The sequence below is a fragment of the Psammomys obesus genome, unplaced genomic scaffold (genome assembly GCF_907164565.1).
Source record: "Psammomys obesus unplaced genomic scaffold, mPsaObe1.curated_primary_1811, whole genome shotgun sequence".
Lineage (NCBI taxonomy): Eukaryota > Metazoa > Chordata > Mammalia > Rodentia > Muridae > Psammomys > Psammomys obesus.
The window spans coordinates 1,345,086-1,360,513 of NW_026591816.1; the positions used below are offsets into that span (position 1 = coordinate 1,345,086).

Here is a 15,428-nt window from a genome sequence, read left to right on the forward strand (position 1 = left end):
TCGGGCGTGGCACCAAGTGCCCTGGCATGCAGAGCAATTCAGCAGGCCCAAAACCTCTTGCTTTTACTGGTTAGAAAGGTCCATCAAAACGTAAAACATTAGCCCTTTATCAGGCATATAATGTAAATGGTTTTCCAGGGTTTGCACCGTGTTTTCTTGATGTGTGAGAAAAGAGACTGTTAGGGACTGGGAAGAAGGACCAAGGGAGAAAGTTGGAGAGGGGAGGGCAAGAGAGAGGGAAAGGGAGGGTGGACATGGTCAACGCATGACCTATGCACGCATGGACACACCACAGTGAAACTAACATGTACAATCTATATGTCAACATATTAACTTTTTATTAGTCAAGTCAATTTGCTTCTTTGTAAGTTATTCCAATGCATTTATAGTTATAAGTTTTTCTTTAGAACAGTTGTTCAACAAACATCTCCCTGTTTCCATTACGAACCATTACAATAGTAAGTAATGGTCTCCGCCCGAGCCAACTCACTGCTGATGGGAAAGGAGACACAAACACACACGTACTCTCAGCGTGACCGGTGTAAAATAAGCAGGCATGGTTAAGTATATTTAAAATATAAACTATGCAAAGATAAAATACGGAATGGGTCGCGGGCAGCATTTCAAAATAGTGGGCACAGGTGAGCTGAGCTGGGTGGTGTTCTTACACGTCATAGGAACTCGTGAAGAATCTGCATGACAAAATTCACCCATGTACGTGAATTTATCCGAGTCTGAGAGGGATGGGCAAGCAACAGTGGCTTCCAGCTCTGAAAGCTGAGCGACCCGCACAGATATGGCACGGCCAGCTGCCGGCTCGTGTCGGGATGCAAACCACGCGACTAGTCATGAACAACCTCCACCGCTGTAAGGGCTGATCCTGCCTCGGGAGCCTATGTTCACGCAAGAGTTGACGTCAAGCCCGCGTGACGTCACCGGCGCCCAGGCGCTGGCCGCCGGGCGCCTCTAGAGAGCTGGGGGCGCAGCAGGCCTCGCGGGTCTGAGCTTGGCTCACTTCGGGCCCGGGGCAGCCTGGGCCCTCCGCCTTCGCCACGCCCTCTGCGAGCCCCGGGAGCATCCCACCTCTCGCCAGCCGGGCCGCGGGCTCGCGCACGCAGGCCCCTGCGCACGCGCGTCCCCGCCTCGGAACCCGGAAGTGCCGAGCGGAGCCACGTGGGTGGAGCTGGCGCGCTGGTCGCATGGGGGAGTCTATCCCGCTAGCCGCCCCGGTGCCGGTGGAACAGGCGGTGCTGGAGACGTTCTTCTCTCACCTGGGCATCTTCTCTTACGACAAGGCCAAGGACAATGTGGAGAAGGAACGCGAGGCCAACAAGAGCGCGGGGGGCAGCTGGCTGTCGCTGCTGGCGGCCCTGGCGCACCTGGCCGCGGCCGAGAAGGTCTATCACAGCCTCACCTACCTGGGGCAGAAACTAGGTACCTCCGCCCCGCCCCCGCCCCCTGACGAGGAAGGAAAGGGGGTGCGCGCCCCGGTCGGCCGAGCTGGGGTGCCCTGTCACTCCCAGCGGCGGGCTCCACAGTGCTCAGGGCTCCTCCCACTGCTCCCCCTCCTTCCCTCGGCTGTCGCAAGCCCCGCCCACCGGCCTGCGCTGCTGCTGCTGCTGCTGCCGCTGCTGCTGCTGCTGCTGCTGCTGCTGCCGCTGCTGCCGCTGCCGCTGCTGCTGCTGCCGCTGCTGCTGCTGCCGCTGCCGCTGCTGCTGCTGCCGCTGCCGCCGCCGCCGCTGCTGCCGCCGCTGCTGCCGCCGCTGCTGCCGCCGCTGCTGCCGCCGCAGCCGCCTCGGTGGACCCGGCCGATGCTCTTTGCTAGGCATGCCCCAAACCCCGTGGGTTCACGGTTTTGCACTGTGCGTGGATTGGTTTCGTAGACGACAAGTTAATTAAGTTCTGTGTCCCCGTTCTAACTAGTGACACCGCGGTCAGAGGCGCAAAAGCAGGCAGTGGGACCTAGTTGTGTTAATAAGTACTGATGGAGTCCCAGCCCCTCTTCACAGACCTTCTGTGCATATTTAGCGAATGAAGGAGGGAGTAGATCCTCGGCAGGAAAGGAAAGCATTAAGCCAAATCTTAATAGGAGAATAGCCAAATCTTAAGGGAGAGGATGGTAAACACTGCTAATCCTCACGTAAATCCTGAAAATAAGATGTGGGAACTCTTTTAACTGATTATCACTACAAGAAACAATAGGTGTCAGTTTGAAGAAAGAAATCTATAAAAGCCAAGGGCTGTGCATTCAAAGTATTGTAAAAACAATGACAATCGATAGCTGACTCCCAGAGAATTGGGGTAATTTTAATACTTCGGCTTCTCCTTGACCCGTTATTTATGAGGAGTTAAAGGGCCTTTCATGACTGAAGGGCACACATCTCTGGTATGAAAGAATGCTAATGTGAAAGGAAGTATCAGTTACGTAGGGTTACTTCCCCTTTTGTTGCCAGATGCTTCACTGAACGTTCGGTGAACGCTGGAGGGAAGGGGCTTTCTGGGGTTATAACTTCTGTAGCTTTCCTAACTGTTAGATAGTATGATGATTCATTGGCAAAAGGTGGTCAGAGACTTCATCCTCTGTGTTTTTCTCTCTACCTCACACAAATGTGCAATTGCTGTTACTGTGTTACAATCCCATTTCCTACAGTGTAGCGAATTGTGTATGCATTTATGGGAGTAGGTGATAGATCTCAAACCTGAACACCGGTCTTGAGCTATCAGATTGAGTGTGTACGTATAATTTATTCAAAATATGTACATATATTATCATTTATACGATGTGTATCCATGTGTGTATATGAAATGTATATATGTGTGAAATTGGCTATTCTCTACATGTAAGGTTATTGATATTCTGGCAATTTGGGTTGTTTGTAGACGTTCTTGTCTGTGAAAAGTGATGGTTGACCCAAATGCCATGATTCTTAACTCTTTTGTTGTTTGAGCTCCAATTTGATGACAGTTGTAGTAACTCCCTTCCCCAAAATATATATGTACATATTATTGTATATATAACCAGAGGGAGAGAATGCGAAAGAGAGCAGTTGGAGTTTCCTGAAGTCTGTTTGTGGATTCCAGTAAACAATAAGTAAATTTGGACTAAGTTTAAATTTTACGTACCAGGATTTTAGTAAAGAGAACTGGCAGCTTCGTCTATGACTATGTAGAAGTCCTTTGCTGTCTCTGACTTGGCTTCCATGAAGTGGCCCGGACTGTGTAAGTACTTGAGATCTGCTGTCTTGTAGGGAGCCTCAGAGATCTGACTTGAAAGTGACTTCTTACCAGTTCACTATGTATCAGACATGAAACATGCCTGGGGACTCTAGGGCTGATCTCCCTCTGAGTAAATGTTCTGAAAATAACATATTTAAGTCCTTCATAAGGCACATGCTCAGGTGATAGTATAGGTGAGTTCCAGAATTCTTTCTTGTTTTGCTTTTTTTGAGACAGGGTTTCTCTGTGTAGCCTTGTGTGTCCTGGAACTCACTCTGTAGACCAGGCTGGCCTGGAACTCACAAAGATTCACCTTCCGCTGCCTCCTGCACGCTGGGCTTACAGGCATGTGCCGCCACTACCTGGCTTGAGCTCCAAAATTTGAAACTTAACATTTTTGTTATTTGTAAATAACAAAAATGCGTCCATATTAATATGGTTATAATTTGACTTTATGATTATCAAAGAATGGAAAATTTGTTATTTAAAGCAGTACTATGTTTAATCACTTTGGAATTCAGATGGATTTATTTTTTGTAAAGTGAAATTAAATAATTATACATACTTTTAAAAAAATTGAAACATGGTTTGGTAATGGTGGTTCACCCCTTTAATGGGTCCAGTCAGGAGTCAGAGGCAGATGTGAGTTTGAGGCCATCCTGGTCTACATAGCAAGTTCTAAGCTAGGTGGGGTTGCATAGTGAGACCCTGACTCAAAGGATGAAACAAAAAGAAACAAGTCTAAAAGGTCTTTACATTTTTGAAGGTATGATTGAAAAATAAAAATTGTATATACTCAGGATATCCACCTTAATGTTTTGATATACATTACAAATTGCTCACCATAACCAAAGTAATTGATGCTACCACCTCATTCTTTCTGTGGTGACAGCATTTAAAATTCACTCTACTGGCTTAGCAAATTTCAAGTGAGTCTAAACCAGTGTAGTGATACAACATGCTTGTATTCCCCAGTACTCTTCAGGCTGGAGCTGGAGGATCGGGAATTAAAGGTCAGCTTGGGTTACAAAGTGAGACCTCATGCTAAATAAATAAATAAATAAATAAATAAATAAATAAATAAATAAAACATTGTCTTAAATACATACATAAATAGGATTTTGACCTCTCTCTGAAGCTCTAGCAACTGGTCCTGATTAAAAATGCAAGCCTGGGCCTTTAAACAAAGGACAGACCTGGCAGAAGCCTTCTGTTGCTGTCCTGTGCAGTTGAAAAACTGGGTGTGAGCCTTATCATGGTGCCTTTGCTTTGCTTGAGGGCAGAAAAACTAGTTTTGGAAAAGAACTGATTAAAACATGCTGAGTGAGGGAATTTGAGGCTGTCCTACTTATCTGCCCTGTGAGTCACTGCCGGAGTGTTTCCTTACAACCTGATTGATAAACCTTGCCTTACTGGGAGGTGACTTGAGAATGGATTTTTTAATTTTATTTATTAACTTATCATTCATTGATTCATTCATTTTTGAGGCAGGGTTTCTCTATGTAGCCCTGGCTGCCCTGGACTTGCTCTGTAGACCAGGCTGGCCTCAAACTCACAGAGATCCACCCGCCTCTGCCTCCCAAGTGGTGGGATTAAAAGTGTGGGCCACCACACCCAGTGAAAATGGTTGTTTAAAAAGGTATTACAAAGAAGTTGTAGAGTAAAATGTTCAAGATGCTTAACACGCTCTTTATGCTTGAAATTTCATATGAGGTAAAAGGTTGAAAACTTGGAAAAATAATGGCCATTGATAACTAGAACGTTCTGGAAAAATATCTCAACCATCACAATTTGTACATTGAAAATATTGGAAAAGGAAGTAAATTGGGTGTTTCTGATTTCTTCGCAGCATAAAGGAAGACAGGTCCTCATTGGGTATTAGAAATAGGACACGGTCCTCATTGGCTCTTAGCAGGTAGGGTGGTCAAGAGAGAGGGTGTTTTGCAGAAAGCTTTGAGAAAAGAGACGGGTTGAAAAGTAAGACACTGGTGATCTCTTTTGTATATTAGTTTCACTTACTGGTGATCGGTGTTAACTGAGAAGCTTTTAAAGGTAACTTTTAAAGCTTCGTTTGACTTTATGTTGTATTTCTGTTCCCCTGCCATCTGATGAGGGTAGGCTTTTTTTTTTTCAATGCAAATTCAAGTGCTTGCTGGCCACCCACCCCTTTTTAACAATGGAAGTGAGTGAACAGTTGAGGACCTCTCTGTTAAATCGTAATTTAGCACAGAGTTTACCAAGCTCAGTGGTATATTATTGCGAGTCGAGCACTATCAGTTCAGTGGGAAAGGAGGGACAGCAGGATTGAGTGCATTGGCATTTCATCTGTCTTCTCAACATTCCTGCTATTGGGTTGACAGTAACGACAGTTTGTTTGAATATCACACACCAGTGAGGACTTGAAACTGTCCTTCTGACTGGTGAAGCTTTTGGCTTTTGCATGATACTTTCAGTTGCTGTGGTTTGAATTTTGAGATAGTCTTATGTTGTACAGGCTGACCCGGAACTCAACTATGTGGCTGAGGCTAGCCTTGAATTTCTCATCCTCCTGTCTGTCTCTTGAATATAGGTGTGTGCTGTCATACCGAGACCTGCATGACATTTTTATTACCTTCCTAACATAGGAGGGTTTTGCCCTAGACCTGGGTATTCTATACCAATCACTACAAAATCAGCTTCTGGACAGAGGACAGACCAGCGTGAAATGTTATCACTGTAAGGGCAACCATACCCATCTATATGAGAGAAAATATTCTATAGAAGTAACAATTTGGGGATCAGATCAGGTCAGCCTCCCAGGCTGGGGACCTTCAGATGTTCCGCTGCACTTCTGCAGTCAGCGTTCCTCAGAGGCTGAAGGGGAAGAATTGCCTGCACCAGCTTAGTTCCAGCTTAGACAACAGTGAGATCAACAAAACACGTGCGTGAAGGCTCTCCCAGCAGCTAGACTTCCAGCGTTGGAGTGTCAGTGTGTAGCTGGCCCGAGCGTTAACAAGGGATGTAAGGTTCATTTCCCGAGGCATAAGCAACAAGTGAACTAAAAATGCCATTTAAAATGAATTAAGAGGATATTTTTCAAATGCCTTAATAGTTAGCTTTCGATCTTCATATGTTTATACTCATAGTAAATTCATTTCACTGACGCATTCTGAGCTTAACAGAAACCCTGAGATTCTTGCATTTGTAGAAATCGCTGTTGCAAACACTCTCTGTGTCTTCTCATTTTGTTAAAGTCTTGTGTGTGGCTCTTTGATGGAGATCCAGCGATACCTCAAGGAAGTATCTGTGAAGCTGGCTCTGTGATTAGAAATACCGTTAGTCATGTTCAAATCCTCGAGTCAGTAAATGATATCTCTACCGTTTGGTCCTTCCTGACTGTCATCGAGGATGTAGTTGCCCTGCTTCTTGGAGATTTCTTTTGTGCTGGAGCGGCAGTTACTTGTAATTGGTTCTTGGTCTTAATAATTCACAGCGTGCTGCTTACTATGAGGCCTGCATTGTCAGCCTTGTCAGGAGCCCCGCAGCCCCCCTCTGAGAGCCAGTGTGTGCTCTTTTGTAAAAGGATGTATGAGTGTGCATTCTCATTTCCTGGCATGGTGTAAAAGATAAAATTCAAGGAAAAGGCATCTCTGAAGAAGAAACAAAGTGCTGTGGGATGTGGACTTAACAGGAGTGTTTATAATCCAGGTGTTCTTTTTTAAAAAAGTGTATCTTAAATCTAGGTTTATGTTATATGCTAGGGTAATTATGTTCTAAGATCATTTTGAATGTATTGTAAGGAGAAAATTGATGTGTGAGTAAGAAAATCCCAGCTCCATACACTGATGAATATGTAGCAAGGGCTCATTTGACTTGTTCCTCCATGAAGTGCCGACCCCAAACCTTGAGTCAGAGTACGTGGTAGACAGTAGCTCAGTGAGCTCCCGGTTCTAGTTCTTTCCATGTGGGTGCTGGGAGGTGCCTGGTACTTCCAGTCTCTCATCCTTATCTGTCCTGTGCTTATGCATTTGCTTGCCAGGGGGCCAGTCATTCTTCAGCAGGAAGGACTCCATCCGCACCATCTACACTTCCCTGCATAACGAACTGAAGAAAGTGGTGACTGGCCGCGGGGCCCCGGGCGGAACGGCTCCTCACGTGGAGGAGCTGCTCCCCCACCTGTCAGAGCAGCTCTGTTTCTTTGTTCAGGCTCGGATGGAGATCGCAGACTTCTACGAGAAGATGTACGGCCTCAGCACGCAGAAGTTCATCAACACGGAAGAGCTGGTCAGCGTGCTGGATACCATCCTCAAGAAATACAGCTCCAGGTGAGTGCAGGAGCACGTGGCAGCCGGTCAGCCCCACGTGGTCCGTGGTTTTCCCTCACTCTCAGGAAGGTCCTCCAGGCACACCGCCTCCGTTTTGTATGGGCTCGTTAAACAACAGGCATCCATTCGGCACTTTGGGGTTTAGTCAGCCCTGCCTGATTGATGCTTCCGAACACCATCAGGAAAAACAGTGTTCCCAGAATAGAGCGGTCGTCTAGGGGCTGGGGAGATTGCTCTGCGAGCGTGAAGCCCTGGGTTGGGATCCCAGCCCCATGTGGAGAGCTGGGAGCTGCTTCCTGCACCTGCAGTGCCAGTGTTACAAGTGCTCTAGACAGGAAGGTGGCTGGTGTTCGCGAGAGCTCCCACATCCAAGGAGCAAGGCAGAGAGTGGTGGAGCCGGGCCCTCATGTCATGCTGTGGGCTCTGCACTCAGGCACAAGGTCATATAGACAGCAGTGTGAATGACAGCTACTAGTCTAATAAACTCAGAGAAGTAACCTGGGAGTTAACGCTGTTACTCTTGTTACTCTCTGTTGCTAATACGTGTCCGGGTTTCTTCTGTTTTGGTTTTGTTTTTAACTCTGCATGAAGGCATGCACCTGTTATTCAAGGAGCACAGACTTAAGTTCTTTGGGATATCTGAAATTATTAAGAGGCCAGTTTCACTTAAAAAGTGTTGCTTGGCTGGAAAGCTGTATATTTGAAGAAACGTGCTCCTCACAAAGAGACCAAGCTGTTTCTGATATGCCACACAGTGCCTGACCCTGGAAACAATCCCCGAAGAATTGGAGGGGCGTAAGAATATCTTAATGAAAAGGAAGGGCCTAGTTTTATTTTGGCTCCCTTGGACTACTGAGTTTCTAGTCCAGCTCTGCTTGGACTAGAAAGATGTGCTTTGGGTCATACCACACATGTGGGTGTTTTGCCTGCATGTGTGTATGTACACCATCTACATGTCTGGTGCCTGCAGAGGCCAGAAGATGGCATCAGATGCTGGAACTGGAGTTACAGGCAGTTGTGAGCCACCATATGGGCGGTGGGTATCGAATCTGGATCTTCTGGCAGAGAAGCCATCTTTCTAGGCCCTGAAATTAGCCACAGCGGCTGGAGAGAGAGAGCTCCCAGTTAAATGTGTCCTGCTCGTGCCGAGGACCTGAGTTCAGTCCTCAGCAGCCAGTGTCCTGTTCTGCTCTGTATCTCAGGCTAATTACTACAGTGCCAGTTTATGCCGTGGGCAGTGCATGACCGCCTCTGACTTAGTGCTCTCTTGAATGAAGCGCCTGTTCAGACTTTCTGCAGGTCTGCTCTGAGGATTCCCGTCCTGTGAAGAAGAGCGTAGGCTACCGGTGGTGATCTTCAGTGTCAGGCAGTAGGAAGACCAGACATGGTTCCTGACTTGTGATGTTTTCAGTTTTTATCTTTATGCTTTTTGGATGCTGCAAAAGTGACAAACATTCAGTGGAAACTGTGCTTGGTCTTTTGGACCTTGGCCATTTCTCAGGTCTAAGAAAATGCACTACAGCACTCTAGTGGCAGTCGAGCAGGGTGGCAGCCAGCGCGAGCGCACTGCAGGTGAGCTGCGACAGGTGGTAGGCGAGGGCCGCAAGCACATTTCCACCTGTGGTATTTTAACGTTAGGGCGGGCTGGTGAGGTCACAAGGACAGGAGCGTCTGCAGAAGGGCTTTCTGCCAGTGCTGTCCTGTTAGCTTCAGCTGTCAGCTTGCACAGCCCAGAGTCATCTGAGGGGCTCCAAACGGGGGCAATGTCTACATCAGTTTGGCATATGGCCATGTCTGTGGGATATCACCATGACGGATGGTTGAGACAGGAGGCCCCGCCGACTGTGGGCATGCCTAAGTAAGTGGGCCTTGGCGATGTAAGAAAGCAGACTGAGAAGCTAGAGAGATGGCTCAGTAGTTAAGAACAATTATTGCTCTTGAAGAGGACCTGGGTTCAGTTTCCAGCATCCACAAGATGGCTGACAACTGTCTGTAATTCCAGTTCCCGGGGATCTGACACCGCATGACCTCCATCGACACAGACCATCGACACAGAGTATACAAGTGGTGCTCATACATAAGTGCAGACAGCCATCCTCATACTCATGCAATTCAATAAATACATCTAAAAGCAAACACAAACAAAGGAAACCAAGAGTGTCTAGTGCTGGCTGTCTGGCCTAGTTTGGGAGCAGACAGGGTTCTCTAAAAGTGACTGCAGAGACCTGAAGAGCAAGAGAGAACCATTGGTGAAGAAGTTGCCGTTCTCCTCTGCTGAGAGATTAAGGCACTCCCACATCTTCTTGCCCCCCCATATTATTGTGACATGGAACAGTGTTCACAGATGGCAGTCAACAGTCTAAATCCATAAATTCCTTGCTGAATAGAAATGTGACTATATATTACAAAATATCAAGATACATTGTGCATAGTAAGGGTAAAATTTCCGTGTGTGTGTGCGCACGCGCGCACAGCAATTGCCCACAGTATAAAGTGTCACTGTAGCACGTGGTGGAAGTTTTAAAATACTTTGTGTATGGCAGGTGGAAATAAAATTGCACTAATGTCTTGACTTTGAAATAGTACATTTTATTTCTCTATTTTTAATTATATGTATATATGAGGGGGAAGGATATGTGTATGAGCGTGCAGTGCCCCTGGACGCCAGAAGAGGGCGCCAGACCTGCGGGAGCTGAAGTTACTGGGGGTTGTGAGCCACCTGAGGTGGATGCTGGAAACTGAACTCAGGTTATCTCAAGAACACCAAGCCATCTCTCCAGTCCCTGAAAAGGTGCATTTTCATCATTTCACAACAGCTGGAAACTGGGGATGGGGGAATGTGACTCATTTTGATAAGGGGCAGATTATTCATGGCCTTAAATTTCTTCTCATGGATTCAAGGAAAGTGATTTTTAAAATGTGTTAGATCTTTTGTGGCTACCTTTTTAAAGAATTAATTTTTTAGGTTTGATTATAAAGTTTTTGTCATGGCATCTTCTTACATAGGAGTCCCTACCCTTTGTCCTAACTTGTTCCCTGTCCCCACTGCCCTCTCCTGGCCTGTGACCCTTCCTCCTTCTAGATGGTTCCTTTTTTCTAGTTTACCCGCCTTTCCGCTTTTCATCCAGTGTATTCCGTTGTCCCACTTCGGTTTGTCCACCATTTTGTTTTTAATCATGGTTAACTATGAAGGGAACTTGGCAGCAGTCGTCTGGTAAGTGCTGTATTCCTTCATTAAATGCTTGTTATCTACCGAGTGTCAGGTTTATAGTGTTTGTATTCATCTGTAAGATGAGTCTATAAACAGTAAGTTAGTGTTCCTGCGTACAACAGATGTCTCAGTATTGCTCTGATGATAGCGTTAGTCACGAAGAATTGTGGTCACTGTAATTTCTCCTTATTTGGGAAGAAGTTAGTTACTTTTATTAAAAGGAAAACCACAAATACAGGCTGTTTTCCCAGAAGATGAAATGATCAAGATATACCAGCCTTCTAAAAATCAGCCAACCTCGGCTCCGCCCCTTTCTGCCCCTAGGCCACTCTGTAGTAGCACCTGTGTGCTTTGGGTTTATACGCTGCTGTTCTGTTAGTTTTGGAGGTGAAGTGACCTGTCCCCGATTTTTGCCCACCCTCCCTAGGTTTCACCACCCCATCCTCAGCCCTCTGGAGAGCAGCTTTCAGCTGGAAGTGGGCGTGCTGAGTCATCTCCTGAAGGCGCAGGCCCAGATCTCAGAGTGGAAGTTCCTGCCTTCCCTGGTTACCCTGCACACTGCTCACACGAAGCTTCAGAGCTGGGGCCAGACTTTTGAGAAGCAGCGGGAGACCAAGAAGCACCTGTTCGGAGGGCAGTCTCAGAAGGCTGTTCAGCCTCCACACCTGTTCCTTTGGCTGATGAAACTCAAAAACATGCTCTTGGCCAAGTTCAGCTTTTACTTCCACGAGGCCCTGAGCCGACAGACGACCGCTTCAGAAATGAAAGCGCTGACTGCAAAGGCAAACCCAGACCTCTTTGGAAAGATCTCCAGTTTCATCAGGAAATATGACGCTGCCAATGTGTCCTTAATTTTTGACAATCGAGGCTCAGAGAGCTTTCAGGGTCATGGCTACCATCACCCACATTCCTACCGAGAGGCCCCTAAGGGAGTGGACCAGTACCCAGCTGTGGTGTCTCTGCCCAGTGACAGGCCGGTCATGCACTGGCCCAATGTCATCATGATCATGACAGACCGGACATCCGACCTCAACAGCTTGGAGAAGGTGGTCCACTTCTACGATGACAAGGTCCAGAGTACCTACTTCCTGACCCGGCCAGAACCCCACTTCACCATCGTTGTCATTTTTGAGTCAAAGAAATCTGAAAGAGACTCCCATTTTATTTCCTTCCTCAATGAGCTCTCGCTTGCCCTTAAGAACCCCAAAGTGTTTGCAAGCCTGAAACCTGGATCCAAAGGTTAGCAGGCCCTTGCCCAAGGATTCCCAAGACTGGATACACTGTCCTCAGATGCTCTGGGGGCAACGGTAGCTTGAGATAAGAATTTTCTTCTTCGCATGCTTCTTTCTGAGAGAACGAAAGGCGGACCCTCCCTAATCATGTTACACACTTCATACGAAGTCAAGACCAAGGATGGTGTCTCCAGAGGGTCTAGGAAGTGCTGTGGCTACTGTGTGTCACCACAGAACAGCAAAGTAGTATCAGCGTTTTCTCACTTCCCTGGATTCCATGTAGACTGAATATTTATTGTCTTTATTTATCTTTCCAGATTTTTTGTTATTATTCTGACCGTTGTGCCCCGTGTACTTGCTAACCCCTGCCCCCTCACTGAAAAGCAGCCGGGAGAAGATACCAGATGGGGTAGTGTTCAGTCTCCTAAACACTCATATTAACTAGTTTCGCAAGTTAATCTAATTAGTGCTATACTGTAATTAGGATCCTGGTGAGAATCTGCTATCAGGTGAAGTGGAGGATTGCTTGGTGGTGGTCCCTATGGCAACGCCACCAGCCTCAGTTCTTTTCAGGTGACCTTCGTATTCCTCCGCGTCAGCTTCTGCCTTTAAAAGGTAGGATTTTTCAAGTCGGCGCAAGCCAGCAGGCGGGGGTTCTCTGCTCTAGCTTACCATTACTCTCTTGGCGTCACTTTTCTGCCGAACTGTGTTTTCATCTGGCTCCGTGTCCGGTTATTCTCAGGTGTAGAAAGCACGCAGCCATGTGCTTGTAGCTGTGTTCTAGTTTCTCACACAACACAGCTTACTTTCATAAAATGACAGACTTAAAACTCTGCTTGCTAGAAATCAGGTGTGCTTCGTAGTCATCAGGTCTGCCCCTGGGCACTTGCGCACTTGGCCTCTTGCCTTCTGCGGATAGCGTTCGGGAGCAGCACCGCGAGTCTCGGCTCGGGCTGCTTGTCCCCTTACTTCTGCGCATGTCCCTTAGGGCTTGTGCAAAGTCCTGGTCAGATCACCGCTTTCCTGGTGATTGTATGGAGCCGCTCTCTTACAGGGAGTCCACAGAACAGGAAGCCACATCAGCAGCTCCATGGAGGCTCTCCAAGGCCTCCTGGTCCAGTGGGGCCCGCCTCTAGAGGATTCCACTGGCTGAGTCTCTGCACCTCCCTCCTTTCACGGAGTCTTATGCCAGTTCTCTTTAAACAGAAGGTCATGATTTACTCTGCGTTTTCTCCAGGTTCCATATAATATGAGCAAATTTTATAATATTGACCGGACATTGAACAATTGAAAACGTTTGGAATTAAAAGCCAAACTATTTTCTTTTGTGTTTTGCTGAGAAACTGAAAAATAATCCTTTTTTTTTTTTTTCCCCTTAATAAAACCACCATTAGCCTTAATGATATGGCTCCCCAGGCACCTGAAAGAGTGGACCATGGAGGAATGTATATAAAACACACACACATATATATATATTACTTAAAATGGCCAAATATATACATATTTGAACTGTATATTTATTTTTAAACATATTTTTTAGTAATCCAAGTATTTACAAAGCACAGGAAGCAGGTGTGACTATTAAGAATATTAAGAGAGCATAAGCTCATAAGTCCCTATGCACTGTCAGACAGTACTGGAGGAATCTCAAAGATCAGTACTGAATCTTTAATCATTTCTTAAGCTCCTCAATAAAGTTTTTAATTATATATATATATATATATATAAAATTACATATATACACTTTTCTGATCAAGCAGATTTTATTGTGTACATGCATGTTTGTGGGTTTCCTCTCCAAGGAGCCTCCTGAAACTAGAAGGCTGGGTTGTGGGGCTCCTGTGTGGCCCCCACAACACAGTTACGTTTAGACGAGGTGCAGGGGCTGGACACACGCCAGGCCCTGGCTGGTGGGCGTGCTCCATTGGGTACAGGAGATGGCAAGGCAAGCTCCTCATTTCTTGGACACAGGCTGCTTACGTTTGGCTAAGCTCATCTGCTTTACAGTCTGACTTGTCAGGGCTCTCCTCTGGTTACACATCTGCACGCTGCAATTCCTCCTCTTCCATCCAGGTAGGTTTGAAGTCTTAAAACATTCCTGGCCACTGAGGCGCACAGGTCCTGAGCCTGACTGTAGCTAGAAATTCAGTGGAGGAGAAAGCTCCATATACGTCCCGGTGACCATAGGCAGGACAGGGGCTGTCAGGGAGGCAGTGGTGATATAGAAATATACACACAAATAGAAGTGCTCATATTTTGGTTCAAGTAAAAAAAAAAAAAAAAAAGTTATTTTTATTGGGCTTTGCCACCTGGAAGCAGTACCAAGATGATGTGAAGTGCCTACTTTGCTGGTTTTAGGGGGAATGTGCCCATTTCCTGTGGACTGCCTACTTTGACATTTATTTCTAAAACACAGCCTGATGAATTCTGGTTAACAAGTAGTGTGGCCAACTCAGAGAGCCACCATTTTCAGGTGCTGTTTGGATGGAGGATAACTCCTCAGCAGCTTTGTCCTTGGTGGGTCCACCTGGAGTCTGACAGTGTCATTTGAAGGGACCTGTTAACATGAAGCCAGATTGTGACCCTGAGGGACTGTGACCCTTTGTACATGGGAAATTGTCCTTTCGAGAAAGAGCATGGGACTTCCTACCCTCCATTGGGTGATCTTTTCTGTCTATCTGCCTTTAAATCTATCAGGCAACTCAGTGGGTCCATTACTTTGGCATGTCAGCCTCTACACTCAACAACTTTGTCAAGCAGGACCAAGAAAATTCGGACTTCATCTTTCAATGGTTAGTGTGGGGCTGTGTGAAGGCTGTGTATGTGAAAATGTGTTGGAAAAGGACTGGAAAGCTGTATGAATAAAAAGTGAACCACACTTCCCTGACTTAACTGTGCCTAATGACACCCACTATTCAGATACTCATGGCTTTTTGTTCCTGTTTTTGTTTTGTTTTATGGTTGGTTGATAGCATCATTTCAGATGTATTCTGCTGGTCTTTTATTGAGCTGCTCTGTCAACACAGGTGTGTTCAAACTCCCAGCCCTGACTGTGTCTTCCTGCCTAGGTTGTATGGCAGAGGCTATAAAGTGGTGATGTTTAAATTACATTCTCTGTGTCTAATATTAGCCAGAACACACACACATGCCATCTTCAATTATTGGGTTACCATGAAATGTATTATATTTAATTTCTGGCTGTTTCCCCGCTCCCTTTCCAGCACTGCTGGATATTAGACTCAAGGCTTCAAAGGGTGTGGGGAAAATGCTGGACCTCAGTGTTATATCCCCAGCCCTTGTTTTACCTTTGAAAAACCAGTTTACTCCCTGCTGGTGCTGGCACCAAACCCACTTGGTAGGAGACACTGACACTGTAGCTCCTGTCCTGACGTTACTTTAAAAATAGTTCTTAGCATGTTTAGCTTTTTAAAGAAATAGAGCTCTACATTTATAATGTGGGTTTTT

General features: G+C 46.3%; 1 protein-coding gene across 1 annotated transcript; it reads left to right on the top strand.

Annotated features, from left to right (window-relative positions):
* The first annotated feature begins 1,079 nt into the window (after nucleotides 1–1,079).
* Nucleotides 1,080–15,062, top strand: Kics2 (KICSTOR subunit 2). The gene is made up of 3 exons (XM_055612057.1): nucleotides 1,080–1,434; nucleotides 7,235–7,520; nucleotides 11,159–15,062. The coding sequence occupies exons 1-3, from the start codon at nucleotides 1,200–1,202 to the stop codon at nucleotides 11,973–11,975; spliced, it is 1,338 nt and encodes a 445-aa protein (XP_055468032.1). The 5' UTR covers nucleotides 1,080–1,199; the 3' UTR covers nucleotides 11,976–15,062.
* The last annotated feature ends 366 nt before the right edge of the window (nucleotides 15,063–15,428 follow it).